The 19,093-nt window shown below is 33.2% G+C and overlaps 2 protein-coding genes across 10 annotated transcripts; both read left to right on the top strand.

The window, feature by feature from the left end:
- Positions 1 to 3,606: 3,606 nt before the first annotated feature.
- Positions 3,607 to 4,901, top strand: LOC114275186 (S-adenosylmethionine decarboxylase proenzyme 4). Its single transcript, XM_028217181.2, has one exon. The coding sequence runs from the start codon at positions 3,637 to 3,639 to the stop codon at positions 4,789 to 4,791; it is 1,155 nt and encodes a 384-aa protein (XP_028072982.2). The 5' UTR covers positions 3,607 to 3,636; the 3' UTR covers positions 4,792 to 4,901.
- A 10,066-nt stretch (positions 4,902 to 14,967) lies between these two features.
- On the top strand, positions 14,968 to 19,011 carry LOC114274718 (putative protein phosphatase 2C 35). 9 transcript variants are annotated; one of them, XM_082875697.1, is made up of 6 exons: positions 15,016 to 16,943; positions 17,483 to 17,614; positions 17,742 to 17,829; positions 17,930 to 18,053; positions 18,145 to 18,210; positions 18,632 to 19,011. In XM_082875697.1, the coding sequence occupies exons 1-3, from the start codon at positions 16,002 to 16,004 to the stop codon at positions 17,772 to 17,774; spliced, it is 1,107 nt and encodes a 368-aa protein (XP_082731823.1). In that variant the 5' UTR covers positions 15,016 to 16,001; the 3' UTR covers positions 17,775 to 17,829; positions 17,930 to 18,053; positions 18,145 to 18,210; positions 18,632 to 19,011. The 9 variants fall into 9 exon arrangements, with proteins under 9 accessions (XP_082731819.1, XP_082731826.1, XP_082731821.1 ...); XM_082875693.1 differs by lacking the exon at positions 17,742 to 17,829 and having other exon boundaries at positions 14,968 to 16,943; positions 17,830 to 18,053; XM_082875700.1 differs by lacking the exon at positions 17,742 to 17,829 and having other exon boundaries at positions 14,975 to 16,943; positions 17,834 to 18,053.
- The last annotated feature ends 82 nt before the right edge of the window (positions 19,012 to 19,093 follow it).

Here is a 19,093-nt window from a genome sequence, read left to right on the forward strand (position 1 = left end):
GAATTGAAAAGTATGTATTAAATTAATGGATTGGATATGTTTGAAATGGTAGACAAATAGTTAATTTAATATTTTTATATAGATTAATAATTATATTTAAAAGTGACTTAAGTTTAAAAAATCTTAAACCGATTAAACAGTACCGAACCGAACAGTTTTAATCGGTTCGGTTCTGTGCGATTTGATGAGAGAAGCGGTCTGTATTGATGTTTAAAATAATGAAACTAACATTACCAATTCAGTGTAATTTTTACCTAAATATCGACCCTACCCAATCAATTACATCCAAGCCAATGAATTTGTGCGCTCTAAACTTGAATGTAACCAAAAGTTCTTATCCATTCCACATCAAATGCCAGTGTTGACATTACTTTTTGAATTGCACTTTGTCATTGAAAAGTGCAGTCACTAATAAGAGCTTGGACACAGAACTATTCAACTTCAAAATCTTTGTACCACCAACTTCAACTATAAAAAGAGTGGTTGGGGTACCACCACCACTACCCATAGCACAATATTCTAATGTGCGCATGGCACAGTAGCACTCACTCACATATGTCTTATAGTGCTCTCTACACGACTCTCTCCTTCCTCTAAGAGAAATAATTTATTGACAAAAATTTTACACAGAATAATATAATAGTGATATTTAAAATAAAAAAAATGCAAGACATAATAATGAGTATGTATTTTGGCTTGAAATAAAAGAGTGCTAAAGGTCATATCATTTTCTTATATAAGGCTGTTAAATGAATTAAATGATTCAAACTAAATTCGATTTATATTTTACTTGTTTAAAATTCGTTTGAAATCAGTTGATAATAACTAATTCAAATGTCAACCCATTTGGGGACTCGGTGGGTCCAACATGCCCATAAATTAATTGATTTTTGGATGAAGTATTGGACCACAATATGATGTGTGTGCCATGAATGAATGGGGACACATAAATTAGATGATGTTGTCGGGGACAAATTGGTCCTATTAGTAGGACCAGTGGTCCTTTAGTCGATAGGTTTGTGTGTTTTTTTTTTTTAAGAATTAAAAAGGTTTATATGTGTAGAAAGTTAAAAAAAAATATATTTTTGTGAATAAAAAAGTTAAAAGTAACATGCATTTAAAACTAAAAAATAATTATTTTAAAGTTGCCAAACAGTCCCTAACCATAGTGGTTGTCTGGGAGACATTTGTTCTATTATTTTGGTCAGTTAGTCTGAAAAAATTATTGAATACTCTTAAAGCGTTACGTATTCAAACTTTTCAGTAATTATCATACACTATGTCTTATTGTGTTCTTCAATCATCCAATACGAAATTATGAATTTCACATTTTCTATCAATAATAACACCTTAGAGTATAAGGTCGCCGTGTCTAAGATTAAAAAGATATTTGGTGGGTTCAAATTAAGATTAGGAGGGTTATAAATTATTATTATTATTATTTTCTCTTTTTGACCCCTGCTTATCAAAAGTCAAGAGATTTTAATCTTAAAAAGGGAGATTGTGGTAACATCTTTTCATGTAAAAGGTGGATTTTGATAAGAGTTTGTTTTCAGACTTTACAAACAGGTTAGGTCCAATATGTGGTGTATCTTCCTCTTAAGATTTGGAACTGGTTGACCATTCCTATATGGAAGAGAGTTCAGAATATATATATATATATATATATATATATTTAGAATATATTCATAATTTAAATGTATATATAGTAAGTTTAAATTTAATATGATGTGAATTAAAATAAATTTAGTTCATACATTTTTAATTTTATTATTATTATTTATTTATTTATTTTTAAAGTACATGAGGAGAGAGTCTATTGTTTTGAAAAAAAAAGTTAAAAGTTAGTTTTTTAAGTTTTTTAAATATTTAAAAAAAAAACATATAAAAAACTAAAAAATAATATGACTTAAAAGAGAATAAAAATCAAAAAATTAACTTCTAACCTATTCTAAAAAAGAGGCCATGAGATTGTGTGGTTTGGTGGGTGGGCAGGCATGCAACCCATATATACATTCTCAATCAATTCATGCCTCTCTATTAACTTCAAATTTGGTTCCTAAACTCACAATTTCACATCATTGCATATTCCACCTCTCTCTCTCTCTCTCTCTCTCTCTCTCTCTCTCTCCCCTTGACACATATTCTCCCTTTCAATTTTAGTTCTTTATCTTATAATTTTTTTTAATCAAAATTAAAAGTGTGCAATCTTGAATAGCGCCCACACTTTATTAAGATGGATGTATTTTGTGCATTTTTGTATTTAAAAAAAAAAAATTGTGTTTTGTTTGTAGCGAGATAAGATCAAGTAAGAAATTCATTTATGACATTTTATAATTCTTCTGTCTAAATAATAAGATGTGAAGGTGTAAATAAACATGCTTTTCAATTCAAAACTACATAATTTGATGACAACCGAAGCCAAAAATAAGTTGATCGAGATGTTTCCAATAGGGGGTTTGAATTCATTATATATATTTATATATGCATGCATTTATATGTGCATTGGCAAAGATGTTTTTTCACTTTTTCACAACATTTTGTTCATATGAAGGGAACCAAAGTTATTGAAGTACACAATTTGATCAAGTATTGTGTTTTGATAAATACCAAAAAAAAAAAAAAAAAAATGATGATAATACATTGTATGTGTAGCATAAAAATATGATGTGAATGCCTTTGATTTCACGTACAATATTTTATGGATATATTATCATAATTTAGTTGCCACGCCTATGAAATCCTTTTGTTTTTTGTTTTTTATGTTTCAAAAAACAATTGATGTGTTTTTGGGCATGTCTACATACCCAATCCACCTGCCCATTTTAGAAAAGACCAGGCTGTCCTCATCATTCAGACTTGTTTTCACCTCATCAGTTTTCTTCCAAAAAAAAAAAAATTCAAAAAAACAAAAAGTAAGAACACATCTCTGCATATAGAACAACTCTTTTAGGCCAGTCTCGTCCAAACCGTAGTTTGACAGTTTGGTTATGGAAATTAAATTTGTTAATTCGTTATTTACAATTTAATTATAATTTTATTTTAAAATTGCAACGAATTACAACGCCCATATTCTACTTCCAATAACATGTATCTTTTCTTTCTATAGATGGACTCTTCAACTAGACTACTTGGTCGAACTTATAGTCTAAACTCTCAATGTATTTAGATTACGAACTTAGATTAATATATATATATATATATATAATGTAAGCGATAACTAAGTTATTATTTGCAGTTCAAAAAAAAAAAAAAAACTAAGTTATTATTTTTTCATCATTTTCATTTTTCTTTCAAAATTTTTTTTTTGAGGGGGGGTTTTTCAAAATCCATGATTCAAATAAAACATGAACGTCTGTAAACCTCCAGCGACCCCTCTACAACATCAAAATGTTAACTAGCTAGCATATTGTTATAGTACATAATCCAAAAAAAAAAAAAAGAAGTTATGATTATATGAACCGAGAAAATCTTGGAATTTTCTTAAGTAAATTCAGAACTAGAGTACGCGCGTGGGTATGAATTACATTTGTATCTTCCTCTCTCTGATGAAAGATCTTTCACACACTCAAAAACCAACCATCATCTTCCATTGAAGAAATGCTCTCAATCATTATTCTTGGTTCCCTAACCCGCATGCCCCCTCTCTCTCCTCCACTCTCTCTCTATATATACACACACAACCCTCCCTCTATATCTCACACCACAATTCTCTTCCATCTCTCAAACTCAATCCTATTCATATCAATCATCTCTAATCTCTCTCCATTTTCAATGGCGGTTTCTGGGTTTGAAGGCTTCGAAAAGCGCTTAGAACTCCGATTTTCCAGCGACAATTCCGCCGGAATGGGCCTCCGGCGGATAAGCTTCGAGTCGCTGGAGAAAGTGCTCCATGCGGTGCAATGCACCGTAGTATCAGCTGTGGGGAACCACTGCTTCGACTCTTATGTGTTGTCTGAGTCGAGTCTATTTGTGTACCCCACGAAGATCATCATCAAGACATGTGGGACCACTCAGCTGTTGAAATCTGTCCGTCCATTGGTGGACCATGGTTGTGGTGTGGGCCTGACTTTGTGCGGGTGTAGGTACAGCCGAGGTAGCTTTATTTTTCCCAAGTCACAACCTTATCCTCACACTAGTTTTGGAGAAGAAGTGCTGTACTTGAAAGATGTATTGCCTAGTCATGTTTGCTATAGAAAAGCAAATGTGATGCCTTCTAAGTTGACTTGTCATTCATGGCACGTGTTCACTGCTAGTAATAAATCTGACATGATAATGCAAATGTCTGAGCAGTCATATACTGTTGAAGTTTGCATGACTGAGCTCGACCGAGTGCTGGCCAGGAAGTTTTTTAAGTGTCCTGACGACAATAAATTGGGTGATATGGCCGGAAAAGTGATGACGGAGATGACAGGTATCGGAGATATCAATCCGAATGCTATTTTGTGTGACTTTGGATTTGAGCCATGTGGGTATTCGATGAATGGAGTTGATAGTGATCGGTACTCCACAATTCACGTTACACCAGAGGATGGGTTCAGCTACGCGAGCTTTGAGTGCATTGGGTCAGTTTACGACGGTCATGATGATCTTGGTAAGGTGTTGAAGAAGGTGGTGCAAGTTTTTCGGCCAGGGACAATGTCGGTTTCATCTACCTGTGCTACCGGCCATGAGGTGTGGACATGTGTCACCAGCACGCTCGAGCCACTTGGATTGAAATGCCGAAGTTGCACGGTGGATGAATTCCCGGCCGCCGGGACCGTTGTGTTTCAAACGTTTACCTCTCGCTAGAAGTAGAAGTAGTACACTAAGGCTTTGTTTGGTTGAAAGGTTTAGAAAGAGATTAGGAAATGGAATGGAAAAAGATAAGTGAAATATGAATAAAATATATTTATATTTCATTTAGTTTCACATACATTTTTTATTTTTTTTTAAATTTATTCTCAAATCTTCTAACCAAATACAACTTAAGAATTACACGAAAGAGATTCAAAAAGAGGGACAGTAGAGTGTCTTTTAGGACTAAGTAATTTTTTTTTCTTTAAATGTTTATCTAAATGCACAATCAACCATTTAATTATATGACAATTTTGATGGTTGAAAATGAATCTGAGGTAAAAGCACAAAAGATCAGGTATCTCGTTTTTTAAATCTAATTAGTTGATTTTTTATTTATTTATTATTATTTAAGGTGATGGATGGATGACTTGGATTGCATGATGCTTGGTGATGTATGGTAGATGATGATTATGGATGTGGGGTTGATGTGTGTCGAATGAATGCATCATAGATGGTGTGTTTGGTTACAATCATGATAATCCACCCTATTATCTCTCTCTCTCTCTCTCTCTCTCTCACTCAATTTCTCTTTCTATTCTTGTTTTATTTTTTGTTTTGTCCTTTCTCTTTCTTCTCATTCTCCTGAAATTTCTTACTTTTTTCTTCTTCTTCTTCTTCTTCTTCTTATTATTATTATTAAGGCTTCGAAAGAGAAATCTTAACATTCTATTTCACTTCTTTCTTTGGGTTAATTATCAATTTTACACAGTAACATAACTTACTTTTTTGTTAATCACCTTTAATTGCTTCTCGACTTCTTTCTTTTTGATAATTATAAGAATTTCATTTCCAAGCCAGATATATAAAAAATTGATATTTAGGCCTCGTTTGAGAATATGTTTTTTTAGTAACTTTTTGACTTTTTAACTAAAATATGATGAAAAAAAAACTAACATGTTTGGGATGCCTTTTTGATTTTTTACAAAAAGATGTACAGAATATAAAGAGAAAATGGAATCTTTGACTTTTTGGTATAGGTTGTTTGACTTTTAGTTTTTTTAATGGCTTTTTAATTTTTAGACTAAAAATGTTACTTCCCAAACGAGGCTTTAGCATTAAATTTATATCATTGTTTCATGTCTCTGCATAATTGGATGTTTGTAATTGATTTTATGTTTTGAACATATTACATAACAAAATACATTAAGAAGAATTATATTTTGACGTGAATGCGATGAAATAAAAAAGTTGTAAAAAAAAATGGATCATATATAATATTCTTATTAGTTTTCGAGTTATAGCAAAGATAAATTCTTGATGTATTAAGAAAATAGTAATAATTATGAGTCATAGATCAAAATCTTGAAGTGGGCCTGACCATTGGCGCAGACCAGAAATATGATTTGTTGGACTGTGAAGATGTTGGCAAAATGTTGAACTTAGTGTCCAAACTTTGTTCCTACCTGGCCCATTTTATGGGAAATGAAATTAGTTGTTACCTCCAATATTTGGTCCAACATAATAAATACGGGCCCATTTGCCCAGATACCAACTCTAAATAACTGGCCCATTTTTTTATTTTTTCCCTCAAAAGACCCAAAAAATTGTGTTCTTCAAGGTTTCATATGCTGGAAAAAAAAACCATAAAAAAAAAAAAAAAAATTGGGCCGGATTGAAGTCAATATAATTTATCATTTCATAAAAAATCTATATAATAAACTAAGAAAGTTTTGAATATTCAATATATTTTTATCCTATTAAAATATTTGAATGGTTCAAATATGTGCAAATTACAAGACAATAATTGAGATGTATTTTTTAAAAAATATTTAACGTGTACATTTTTTACTTTTTCACTTTTTCACTTCTCTCTATTATCTTTTCCTTTTCCCACTCACTCTCCCTCTCGTGATCCCATTAAATTAATAATCCTAACCTCCCTAATGGCTAATCCCATGAATAAACCTACATTTCAACACAACCCCCCCCCCCCCTCATATCTTAATTTCAAATTTGATCCCAATATTATTTCTCCCATAGTAAGGTATGGACGTACGTTAACATATAGGGGTCTTTTGAGAAATTAAAAAAAAAAATCAACTTTTAATTTTTTATCTATTTTGAGTCACATCACTTTTCACATTTTTTATCTATAAAAAAACAAAATAGATTAAAAAAAAAACTAAAAAATTAAACTTTTTACCAATTTTCCAAAACACCACATATATATTTGAAAGGTTTTGTTTCCATTTCACAAATAAAAGTGATTTACAAATAAAACTTTGATGGGTCATTTTTTCAATTATATATCATAATAATAGATTTTTAGTTTAAAATAAAAGTATCACAAAACATCATATCATTTTATATATAAATTATGTTGGTATATATTATTACCTTTCTACCTTTGACACAAATCCCTTAGGCCCAGTTATTTTCATAAGTAGAATGGAGAGAATTGATAGTAAGGGGATTAATAGTACGAGAATTGTTAGTGAAGGGATTGATAGTGAAGAGATTAAGTAAAATTGTGTTTGTTTTTATAGTAGTTGTTAATGTGAGGATTGTTAAATTATTAACCTATAAAAGAAATATAAAATATTAAAACAAATAAAATTATGATTTTTACTTAACAAAAAATAGAAAAACGTTAAATATTAATGTTTAAAAAAAATGTCCAACATGTAAATAAAAAAAATAAAAAATAAAAAAATCTAATCCCATAGGACTAATTTCTTAATACCATCTCCACTTCCTCCATCTCAATCCCAACACCAAGACCCATCCTAATCTCCTGAGATTATGAATCCCCTCTCCATCTCCAAAAACAAACACAATATATAGTAAGTCTCATATCTATCTCAATTCCAATTCTACTCATATCTCTCAAAACAAATGGGCTTTAGCTCATTCTACAAACCCCCAGCCCCTCCTCCCTTCTTTCTACCACCTAGTGTCTCTCCCTTCCTTGCATACCATCTTGCTTCTCTTTCTTACTTGTCCACCACCTGGAAAGAGTAATCGCAAAAGACGAAGAAATCGCAACAAAAAAGAATATGGGAGAATAAAGACGCAAGTGAGAGGGCTATGAGCGAGATTTATGGGGGTGGGTCTGTATGCGGGAGGAGATTGTGAGAGTAAGAAATGGTGAAGGGGCTAGTGAAGGATTAGGGTGGCATTTGTCCGGCGAACTAGAACCTTGTGTTCTATAACTCTCTGAAATTTATTCCTAATATTTTATATGAAGAATAATGCACTAAAAGAAAATGGACAGCAAAGAGACAAGAATTTTAGACTCAATTTTTCGGATTCAATCAAAATTGGAATGGGGTTGCCTTTATATAGGCTTTGTTGGCACCTATTCAATTTGAATAGAAATGGTATGAAGAAGGGACATACCCCTTCCTTTAAAATAAAGAGACGCCATGAAAGGTTTGCACCCTTTCATTCAAATGGAGGTTTGACCCTTCCTTTAAAACAAAAAGACACCATGAAAGGTTACACCCTTTCATTCAAAATGGAGTCTATTTCAATTCACAACTACCTCTTTATAAATTTTCTAACAATCCCCCACATGAATGAAATTGACAGAGAGAAAATGCAACAACATGATGTAAATACAGAGAGTACAGAAATTGGAAATATTCTGCAAAGGATAGGTAGCTTTTGGCTTTGAACCTTCCCTTGTGAGATACTATCGGATTTACTAGCTAACTAGTGAACATGATGTCTTGAACTGTTCAGCCGTTTGTGTAAACCAAGACAATAGAACTCACACAGTATATCTCCAGACATAGTTTAGTTCTCATTATTGTGTTCATTTTGACCTTGAACAACCTGGTCTTTCATGAGTGCTCTAAAGACTTGTAGCCCTTCACAAATCTTATAGAACCGGCCCAGTTCACACTCACATAGGTGATTCTTATGAAAAGTATCCTGCCATACTCTACTAGGTTTACCTAGATATAAAAATCATTAAAAGTATTACTTAACCTAAACCGCTGCAGACATCACTATTTCATCAAAGAAATGGGTAAGAGATAAACTCCCCAGTGATCCTTCTGAGTCATTCACAACTCGGTTGTTCCTTTGAACCTAGATCTTGGGATCTCCAGTCAACTAGGTTGGGTTGCCGTTGTAGTAACTCTTATTTAATAGGCTTTAGTCCCATTCCCCTCGATGAATTCTCAACTAACTCTCTTGCTAACCCTTTGGTTAGTGGATCCGCTATGTTGTCTTTAGACTTAACATATTCTATGGACATAATTCCATTAAAGAGTAATTGTATTACGGTATTATGTCGACGACGAATGTGTCGAGACTTACCGTTATACATATGACTCTGTGCTCTACCAATTGCTGATTGACTATCACAATGTATGCATATAGCAGGCACCGGTTTTGGCCATATTGGAATATCTTCAAGGAAGTGACGAAGCCATTCTGCCTCTTTCCCTGCTTTGTCTAAAGCTATGAATTCAGATTCCATAGTAGACCTAGCAATACAAGTCTGTTTGGAAGATTTCCAAGATACAGCCACCCCACCAAGAGTAAAGACATACCCACTAGTGGACTTTGAGTCTCTTGTATCCGATATCCAATTTGTATCACAGTATCCTTCAAGTACTGCTGGATATCTGTATAATTAAGCCCAATGTTACGAGTAAATCGGAGATATCTAAGAACCCTTATAATTGCTTTCCAGTGTTCTACTCCCGGATTACTCGTATATCTACTTAATTTACTTACTGCATAAGCTATATCTGGGCGAGTGCAGTTCATCAAGTACATTAAGCTTCCAATAATTTGGGCATACTCTAATTAAGAAATACTTTCCTGTACATTTTTGAAAAGATACAAATTAATATCTACAGGTGTTCTTACAAGATGATCATCATCTTTGCTGAATTTGTCAAGTATTTTCTCAATGTAATGAGATTGTGACAAAGCATATCCTTCTGATGTTTTGGTAATTTTCATACCAAGTATTACATCAGCAATGCCCATGTCCTTCATGTCAAAAATGTTTATTTAACATTTTCTTGGTAGTTTTAATCATGTCATTATTACTACCAATGATGAGTATATCATCTACATAAAGACATACAACGACATAACCTTTATCTGTGTTTTTAATATAAACACATTTGTCACACTCATTAATTTTAAATCCATTTGACATCATTGCCTTGTCAAATTTCTCATGCCATTGCTTTGGTGCTTGTTTTAAACCATATAATGATTTAACCAATTTACACACTTTCTTTTCTTTCCCTGGAACAGAAAACCCTTCTGGTTGTTCCATGTAAATTTCTTCATTTAACTCACCATTTAAGAAAGCGGTTTTAACATCCATTTGATGAATTTCTAGATTATATAGAGATGCAATGGCAATTAGCAATCTAATGGATGTTATTCTAGTAACCGGTGAGTATGTGTCAAAATAGTCTAGGCCTTCTTTTTGTCTAAATCCTTTGACCACAAGTCTTGCCTTGTATTTGTCAATTGATCCATTCGCTTTCATTTTCCTTTTGAAAATCCACTTGTACCCAAGAGGTTTACAACCTGGTGGCAAATCCACCAATTCACAAGTGTGATTTTGCAAGATGGATTCAACTTCACTGTTGACAGCTTCTTTCCATAAAGGAGCTTCAGGACTGGACATAGCCTTTTTAAAAGTTAAAGGCTCATTTTCTAACAAAAATGTTAGAAAATCTGGACCAAAAGATTTTGAGGTTCTAGCACGTTTACTACGCCTAGGTTCTTCTTCCTCATTTTGGTCTAACTCTTGCTCTTGATCATGTTCTTGATCATTACTAGTAATAGTGTCAAAAGATCTCTTATTATTACTAGTCTCTTGTCCAGTTTTATTTGGAAATACATGTTCAAAAAATGATGCATTCCGAGACTCAATAATAGTATTTACACGCATTTCGGAATGTTCTGATTTATGAATCAAAAACCGATATGCACTACTATTCTTGGCATAACCAATGAAAATGCAATCAATGGTCTTAGGACCTATCTTAGTCTTTTTAGGACTAGGAATAGCCACTTCAGCCAAACACCGCCACACTTTTAAGTATTTGTAGGATGGTACTCTACCATGCCGCATTTCATAAGGTGTTTGATTCATTTTCTTTCGGGGTACTTTATTTAAAATATAATTAGCAGAAAGTATTGCTTCCCCCCCACAAGTTCTAAGGTAATCCAGAACTGATTAACATGGCATTCATCATTTCTTTTAAAATCCTATTTTTCCTTTCAGCAATTCCATTTTCCTCAGGTGAGTAAGGAGCGGTGGTTTGATGAATTATTCCATATTCTTTACAAAACTCACCAAAAGGTGATTCATATTCACCACCTCTATCACTTCTAAGTTTCTTGATCTTCTTACCAAGTTGATTTTCAACTTCATTCTTATATTGAATGAAAGTTTCCAAAGCTTCATCCTTGGTTTGAATCAAATAAACATAACTATATCTAGTATAGTCATCTATAAAAGTGATAAAATACTTTTTCCCACCTCTAGTTTGAATTAATTTAAAATCACAAATGTTACCATGAATTAATTCAAGTGGCTCCGTACTTCTTTCAATTGAATGAAAAGGAGTTTTAGATAATTTTGCCTCAACGCAAACTTCACATTTATGATTTGAATCAATGTTAAATTTAGATAAACATTCCATATTAATTAATCTACGCAAAGATACATAATTAACATGTCCTAGTCTGCCGTGCCATAAATTTGAAGACTCAAGCAAGTAAGAAGAAGATGTAATATTATTAATAACTGAGGGTACAATGGTCATTACATTTAACTTGAAAAGGTCATCAAACATGTAACCTTTTCCTACATACATCCTGTTTTTGGTAAGTACAAACTTGTCACTTTCAAAAACTAGTCTAAACCCATTCTTACTCAACAAAGATCTGGAAACTAAATTCTTGCGAATGTCCGGTATATGCAGCACATTGTTGAAAGTGAGTTCCTTTCCAGATGTCGTCTTGAGTACAATCTTTCCTTGTCCTGCAACTTTGGAAGTTGAGGAGTTGCTCATAAAGAGTTGTTCACCATTGTCCACTATAGAATAAGATGTGAACATCTTTTTGTCGGCACAAATATGGCGAGTAGCACCAGTGTCCACCCACCATTCTTTAGGATCTCCGACAAGATTTGCCTCGAAAACAACTGCAGAAAGATTGATATCATCTATACCATTAGAAATATTGTCCATTTCAGTCATGTGGGCTTGAGCAGGCTTCTTGCTTGTTCTTCTTTTGGTTTTGCCTTTGCTACGACAATCTTTGGCCCGATGTCCCTCTTTGTCACAGATGTAACATTTGCCATTAAACTTGTACTTTTTATTATCCCCCCCTTTAGAGCCTTGTGATGAACTTTCTCCAGAAGACTTTCGTTTCTTGGTTTTTGAAGCATGTTCCACCACATTTGCCTTAGACTCCATAGGATGCTTACCAGTCCGCTTTTTCAGAATTGCGGTTGTCCTCCTCAATTCTCAAACGCACAATTAATTCGTCTATAGAAATTTCTTTGCGCTTGTGTTTGAGGTAGTTCTTGAACTCCTTCCAGCCTTTTGGTAATTTTTCAATTAAGGCTGCAACTTGGAAGGATTCACTGAGAGACATGTCTTCTGCGTGAATGTCATGCAGAATGAATTGGAAATCTTGAGCTTGGCTGATCACAGTTTTTGAATCAACCATTACAAAATCCAAGAATCTGCCAACCACAAATTTCTTTGAGCCGGCATCTTCCGTTTTGTACTTTTTCTCCAACGATTCCCAAAGTTCCTTTGCTGTCTTGATTGGACTGTAGACGTTGTATAATGTGTTGTCAAGGCCGTTCAAGACGTAGTTTCGGCAAAGGAAATCGGCATGTTTCCAAGCATCAATCGCAACAACCACTTGCCGGTCGGTTTCATCCTCTTTCAGGATAGGAGCATCTTCACGGAGAAAACGAGCCAGGATCAGAGTTGTAAGATAGAACAACATTTTCTGTTGCCATATTTTAAAGTCAGTTCCTGAGAACTTCTCTGGCTTCTCTCCATGACTTATTGGTACTGTCATCACAGGAGAGGGGGTTGGTGCAATTGCAGCCACCACAGTAGTACTTGTTTGGGCATTTGTTTCAGTAGCCATCAATTCTAATTTATAAAACAAATTTATAATTAAAATTTTCACTACACAGAAAATTAAACCAAATTCACAGAATTAAATTCTGTAAAAATAAAAGAAATAAGAATGTAACTTTTATTTTTCAATTAATTTGAAAATAAAATAAAATATTATTTAAACAAATTAATTCCACACAGAAAAATAAATTCTGTAAAATAAAAAGAAATAAAAACTATAACTTTTATTTTTCAATTAATTTGGAAATAAAATAAAATTTTATTTAACCAAATTAATTCCATACAAGAAATTAAATTCTGTAAAATAAAAGAAATAAGAAAATAACTTTTATTTTTCAATTAATTTGGAAATAAAATAAAATTTTATTCAACCAAATTAATTCTACACAGAAAATTAATTTCTATAGCACTTCAATAATTAAAATACTAAAACAAAATTTTAAGTAATGAAAACTCAGAAAATAATTTCTAAAATCCAAAATTAATTTCTGAAAAATTCCACAAAAATATATTCTGAATTGTTAATGACACCAGTATCGTACTACTAGTTGTTGTCAAAGAAAAGAGACAGTATATTACTACTATCTGTCAAATAGCATATAATCACTATTTGTTTTTCCAACCAGAATATTATTTTGTAAATCCACAGAAAATAATTTTCTTCCGAAATTATTTACGAAGAATGAAAAAAAAAGGAAACAAACGAAAAATTCTGTAAACAGAATAATTCAAATCTGTCTTAAGATTGTAGGAACAATCTTCTGTGTAAATAAAATAACTTAAAATAATTCAAACAAAATAAAATAAAACTTACAGAATTTATTTTGTTGAACCGAATCAATAATTTAAAGACCAAGTCGAATGTGTGACACTCTGTCATTAAGACAGATTCGCCCCGCTACGGTGCTTACGGTTGAGTGGCGTCTATCTCCCAGGATACAATGATCTTCACAAATTTGTAGAAGCACTTCAAACAAATTTGTCCGGCGAACTAGAACCTTGTGTTCTATAACTCTCTGAAATTTATTCCTAATATTTTATATGAAGAATAATGCACTAAAAGAAAATGGACAGCAAAGAGACAAGAATTTTAGACTCAATTTTTTGGATTCAATCAAAATTGGAATGGGGCTGCCTTTATATAGGCTTTGTTGGCACTTATTCAATTTGAATAGAAAAGGTATGAAGAAGGGACATACCCCTTCCTTTAAAATAAAGAGACACCATGAAAGGTTTGTACCCTTTCATTCAAATGGAGGTTTGACCATTCCTTCAAAACAAAAAAACACAAAATGAAGTCTATTTCAATTCACAACTACCTCTTTATAAAATTTCCAACAATTGCGACTAAAAAAGTATTAGAAGTAATGATTAAAACTAGTAAAGAGTAAAAAAAAAAAAAAAAATCAAAATTGATAGGGTCTGATGATTTTATATTTACAAAAATTTTAAAAATTATCATAAAAATTTGTTTGATAATTTTTTTGGTTTATAAATGGTTGTCGCAGTTTATAAATTTGAGAAAAAAACGTAAACTCAAAAAATGTGTTTACGTTTTCAGTTTTTAATTTTTATTTTCAAATAATTTTTTTTTTCAATTAATTTTTTTCCCAATTAAATTTTTTTTCAATTATTTTTTTAATTATTATTTTTTCAATTATAACGTGTGTGATCCTATTGTCATAAATAATAAAAATAAATATAAATATTTTAAGTACGAACAAATATATTTTTTAGTTTATGTTTTTAAACATTTTATTCAAACCAAATATGTTTATAATTTATGATTTTCTAAAAATAAATAAAAATTAATTTATAAAATTTTTATAAATATAAATTAAAAAAATGAATAAATTAAAAAAAAAATGATTTAGATCTCTGAAAAAAGATCTCTAATAGAATTTTAATTTGTCTTTTTTTTTTTTTTTGTCATTTACTTAGTTTTTTTTTTTTTTTTATTGCTGGACAACCTATCAGAGCTGTACTGTAGAAAATCTAATTAGAGCTCTGTAAATTAAAAACAGCATAATCCCAATCAGACCCCTAATTGACCGTTATCTGTTGTTTTCTCTCTCCCTCTCTCTGTCTCGAGTTTTCATTTCATTTGAATTTTGAGCCTTTGATCTTCCACTGGCAAAAGCACAATCTTTGTGTAGGCCCCACAACAATCCACCCTGCACGTCCTCTCCCCTCTCTAATGACAAGAAAGCATAGTTTGATCAAATCAAAAGCAGAAAAGTTTCTACCTTTTGCTTCGTAGGGTTGGTTTTTTGTGCCCTTCTCCTTTGTACCAAATCAAAATTCTATCTCTTTAATCATTTTTCGTTAAAGGGGTTATTCCAATCTTGTGGAACCTCTCTGCAAAACCCCTTTTCTTGGAAAACCCAGATGACAATCATCATCTGTAAACCATAATTCTGTCCAAAAGCAGGGTTTTTTTGAAGTGGTTTGCTTCTAGGGTTTTTTTTGTTGATCCTTAATTCTTGTTGATTCTATGCAAAACCCCTTGTGTAACCACCAGAATGATGAATCTTTGAAGTACCCACTTGGCCATTTTCAACCAAGAATTGGATTCCTTTGAAGGTTTGATTTTTCATGCCCTTTTTTCCTTGATGGGTTTCTTTGTACTTTTTTTTTTTGATCGAGCTTCTTTGTACTTACGTACCGAAAAAAAATTTTACTTACCCAAAAAAGGGTTTCTTTGTACCAAATCAAAATTCTCCTCCTCTTTGATCATTGTTTGTTGAAGGGGTTATCCTAATTTTGTGAAACTTCTCTACAAAACCCCTTTTCTTGGAAAACCCAGATGCCAATCATCATCTTTAAAGCATAATTCATTAATTCTGTTCACAGACACGGCTTTTGGGGGTGTTTTGCTTGTAGGGTTTGTTTATTTGATCCTTAATTCTTGTTGGTTCTATGGAAAAATCCTTGTGTGACCCCCAGAACGTTGAATCTACGGAGTACCCACTTGGCCAATTGTCACCAAGAATTGGATTTCTTTGAAGGTTTTTCTTAGGAGTTATGCATTTCAATTTGATTCATTAGGCTGTTCATGTTGCGTCAAAAAATATGGGTTGTGTCCATGGCAAGTGTTGTGGCCGATCCCCAAAATCTTTAGATGGGGATAACGGCGAATTTCAAGATGGGGATGACAGGGAATTTCAAGATTTGGGTAAATATACTTGCCATGGAAAACATATACTTGCAAATAGATCATTAGATTTTGTTCTTGTTCCTTCTAAAAACTTCCGGTTGGAGTATTCAGCCCTCACGCAACGAGGGTACTACCCAGATGCACCTGATAAAGAAAACCAAGATAGTTTCTGTATCAAAAAGAACATTCAAGGCAACCCTAATGTCCATTTCTTTGGTGTGTTTGATGGGCATGGACATTTCGGTACAGAATGTTCAAATTTCGTTAAGAATAGGTTAATTGAAATTCTATCCGGTGACCCGACATTGTTAGATGATCCTGTTAAAGCTTATAATTCTGCATTTTTATCAACAAATGAGGAACTGCATAATAGTGACATAGACGATTCGCTGAGTGGTACAACTGCAATTACTGTTCTTGTTATTGGGGATAAGCTTTATGTGGCGAATGTGGGTGATTCAAGAGCTGTAATTGCCAGTAAGGATGGGAATCAGATTATTTCCAAAGATCTGTCTCACGATCAGACACCTTTTCGGGAAGATGAATGTGAGAGGGTGAAGCTTTGTGGGGCCAGGGTTTTGACTGTTGATCAAGTGGAAGGAAATAGCGATCCGAGTATCCAAACATGGGGTGATGAAGAGACTGAAGGTGCTGATCCACCGAGGTTGTGGGTTCAAAATGCGATGTACCCCGGAACTGCATTTACACGGAGTGTAGGGGATAGTGAAGCAGAGAGGATTGGCGTTATTGCACTTCCTGAGGTTTTAACAGTTCAGCTTACACCTAATCATCTGTTCTTTGTAGTCGCAAGTGATGGCGTTTTCGAGTTCCTCTCAAGCCAAACTGTTGTGGAAATGGTATGTGATTACCCTCAACAACATTCAAAAATGGTATTTTGTTCTTTTGTTATAATTAGTTACTATTTATTGCATACTATCATCTTTTCTTAATCGTGTGTAGCTTTCCATATTTTTCTGTTCACTTCAATCTTGTTAAGCTGTTGAATTTTGATCAGTTTGTTACTATGGTGATTGAGTCTCTTGTAGAAGCTTATCTCCTTTGTGATATGAATCAAAAAGCTAATCAGCCTTCAATCCTGATTAATATGTTATTTTTGAAAGTTAATTGATATGATAAGGCCCTAAACCAATTGATTGCTTTAAATAGTTTATTTTGACAAGGTACATCAATAGCGGGCACTTGTTATACTTTTTTATCAGATAATTTCCTGAACTTGTGTGTGTTTTTCCTTCCTAGAATTTTGAACTATGGTTTGATGTTTAAATATTTCGCTTGTGACTTATTTTTTATCCATAGTTGCACTCCTTGCTCAATTTTTCTGATTTTTGTTTTTCTGTTTCTGTTTTTCCATTTTTTCCCTTCACCGTTTGTTTAGGTCTCAAGATACACTGATCCTCGAGATGCATGTTCCGCTATTGCTGGAGAATCATACAAACAATGGTTACAGCATGAAACTCGGACAGATGATATTACAATCATCATTGTACACATCAAAGAATTGTCTAATGTATGAATCCTTCGCTTGTTAACCTCTTTTTCTAATTCTTTACTGGACCCCACTCCACAGTAGTGTCTACAAGTAGCAATTGTGATATATGCAATTATCATAATCAGGGGAGACCTATATTTTGTAGGGGCCCTACTCAAGATATCTATGCCAATCGTAGCAGTTTAGAATGAGTAATCTGTGAACGACTAAAATAAAACTTCCTGTTGTAATAGGCAGGTACCAACATCTTTAATGTAAGCGGTGGAGTTAATACCCACCCTGCTGCTCTGAAGTTGGCAAGGGGAGGTTCTGATACATTTTTTACCCCTCCAGGGTCAGAGTTTTTCCGATCAGTGAGAAGTGATTTCTCTGATATGCATTCTTTTCAGCATATCTCAACAGATCTGAGCCCGGCAATAGTCACCCCATCTCCTGCACTTCCCAAGCCTTTAACATTGTGAGTTTCTTGAGGTCTGTTTTCTATACATCGTCCCTTGTTTATTATAACCAATTAATTTTTTTTATTTTTTTTCTTCATCTCTTTGCAGTGATTGAGCCAGTGAAAGGCATTTAGCAAGTTTCTTAAGTTGCCATGTTTCATTCAGTTTGTAACGGTACTTACTTGCCTTAGTTTTATATTTATTTTGCAAGAGAAGAGAATCAGTAATGAGTGTCTAAAGAGGCAATTTTGGTATTGTTTGATAACGTTAAAACCATTAAGCATATTTATGTTTATTTTTGGTAAAAACAAAAATAAATAACTTGTTTAAACACCCGTTTTTGGAAACGAGTGAGGAGGGGGTGGCCTGAGGGGGTTGGAGCCTGGAGGAGAACTGGACTCTCTAGAGGTGGTGACCAGCTGATGGGGTGGTGGTCAGAGGTGGAGGGGGACTCGCCAGTGGTGGTGATTGGTGGTGGGTGGTGACCAAAGGAGGTGGAGAAGTGAGGAAGGAATGAAAACTTGTTTAAAAACATAGAAACAACTTTTTTATGTTTGTAAATTTTTGAAAATTGTTAATAAATGCATTATTGCAGGTAACCGGAGATCAAAAATTGGTGTATGCTACGGAACAGATGCCATTAGGTCTGCTCGGACAAGATCTTTTTATTTATTGATCATAGTAGCGCATCCCATATCGCAGGGTAACTCTCTAACTTGTGACAACACTAATCATTATATGCGCAAAAATGGTTTAGATTGCTCAGAAGACAGAAGAAATAGTTGCAGCCTTCTAACTCTCAATCCACTTGGTTGCATAGATTACTGTACGAGTGATGTAGACAAAGTAGGAAGGTGAAGACATTTGTAATTGTATTATTGCATTTGCAAGTGGGAAGAGAACAGGTTTATTAAGATTTAGATGTAAAATTTCTTACTATTTACTGCGTAAATTCCTGAAGTGATAATTTCTCTCGTTCTTTTTCTTGTGCTTTTCTTTTTTTTTCTGTAATTCCATTTCCTTCACAGCAAATTATGTTGCCACTGAATGAATTGCT

This window comes from Camellia sinensis, chromosome 6 (genome assembly GCF_055761805.1).
Source record: "Camellia sinensis isolate YWXY chromosome 6, ASM5576180v1, whole genome shotgun sequence".
Classification (NCBI taxonomy): Eukaryota; Viridiplantae; Streptophyta; class Magnoliopsida; order Ericales; family Theaceae; genus Camellia; species Camellia sinensis.

Coding starts and splice junctions, on each gene's coding strand:
- LOC114274718 (XM_082875693.1), top strand. CDS start 16,002: ATGGGTTGTGTCCATGGCAAGTGTTGTGGCCGATCCCCAAAATCTTTA. Junction 16,944..17,482: donor GCCAAACTGTTGTGGAAATG/GTATGTGATTAC, acceptor CCGTTTGTTTAG/GTCTCAAGATACACTGATCC. Junction 17,615..17,829: donor ACATCAAAGAATTGTCTAAT/GTATGAATCCTT, acceptor CTGTTGTAATAG/GCAGGTACCAACATCTTTAA.
- LOC114275186 (XM_028217181.2), top strand. CDS start 3,637: ATGCCCCCTCTCTCTCCTCCACTCTCTCTCTATATATACACACACAAC.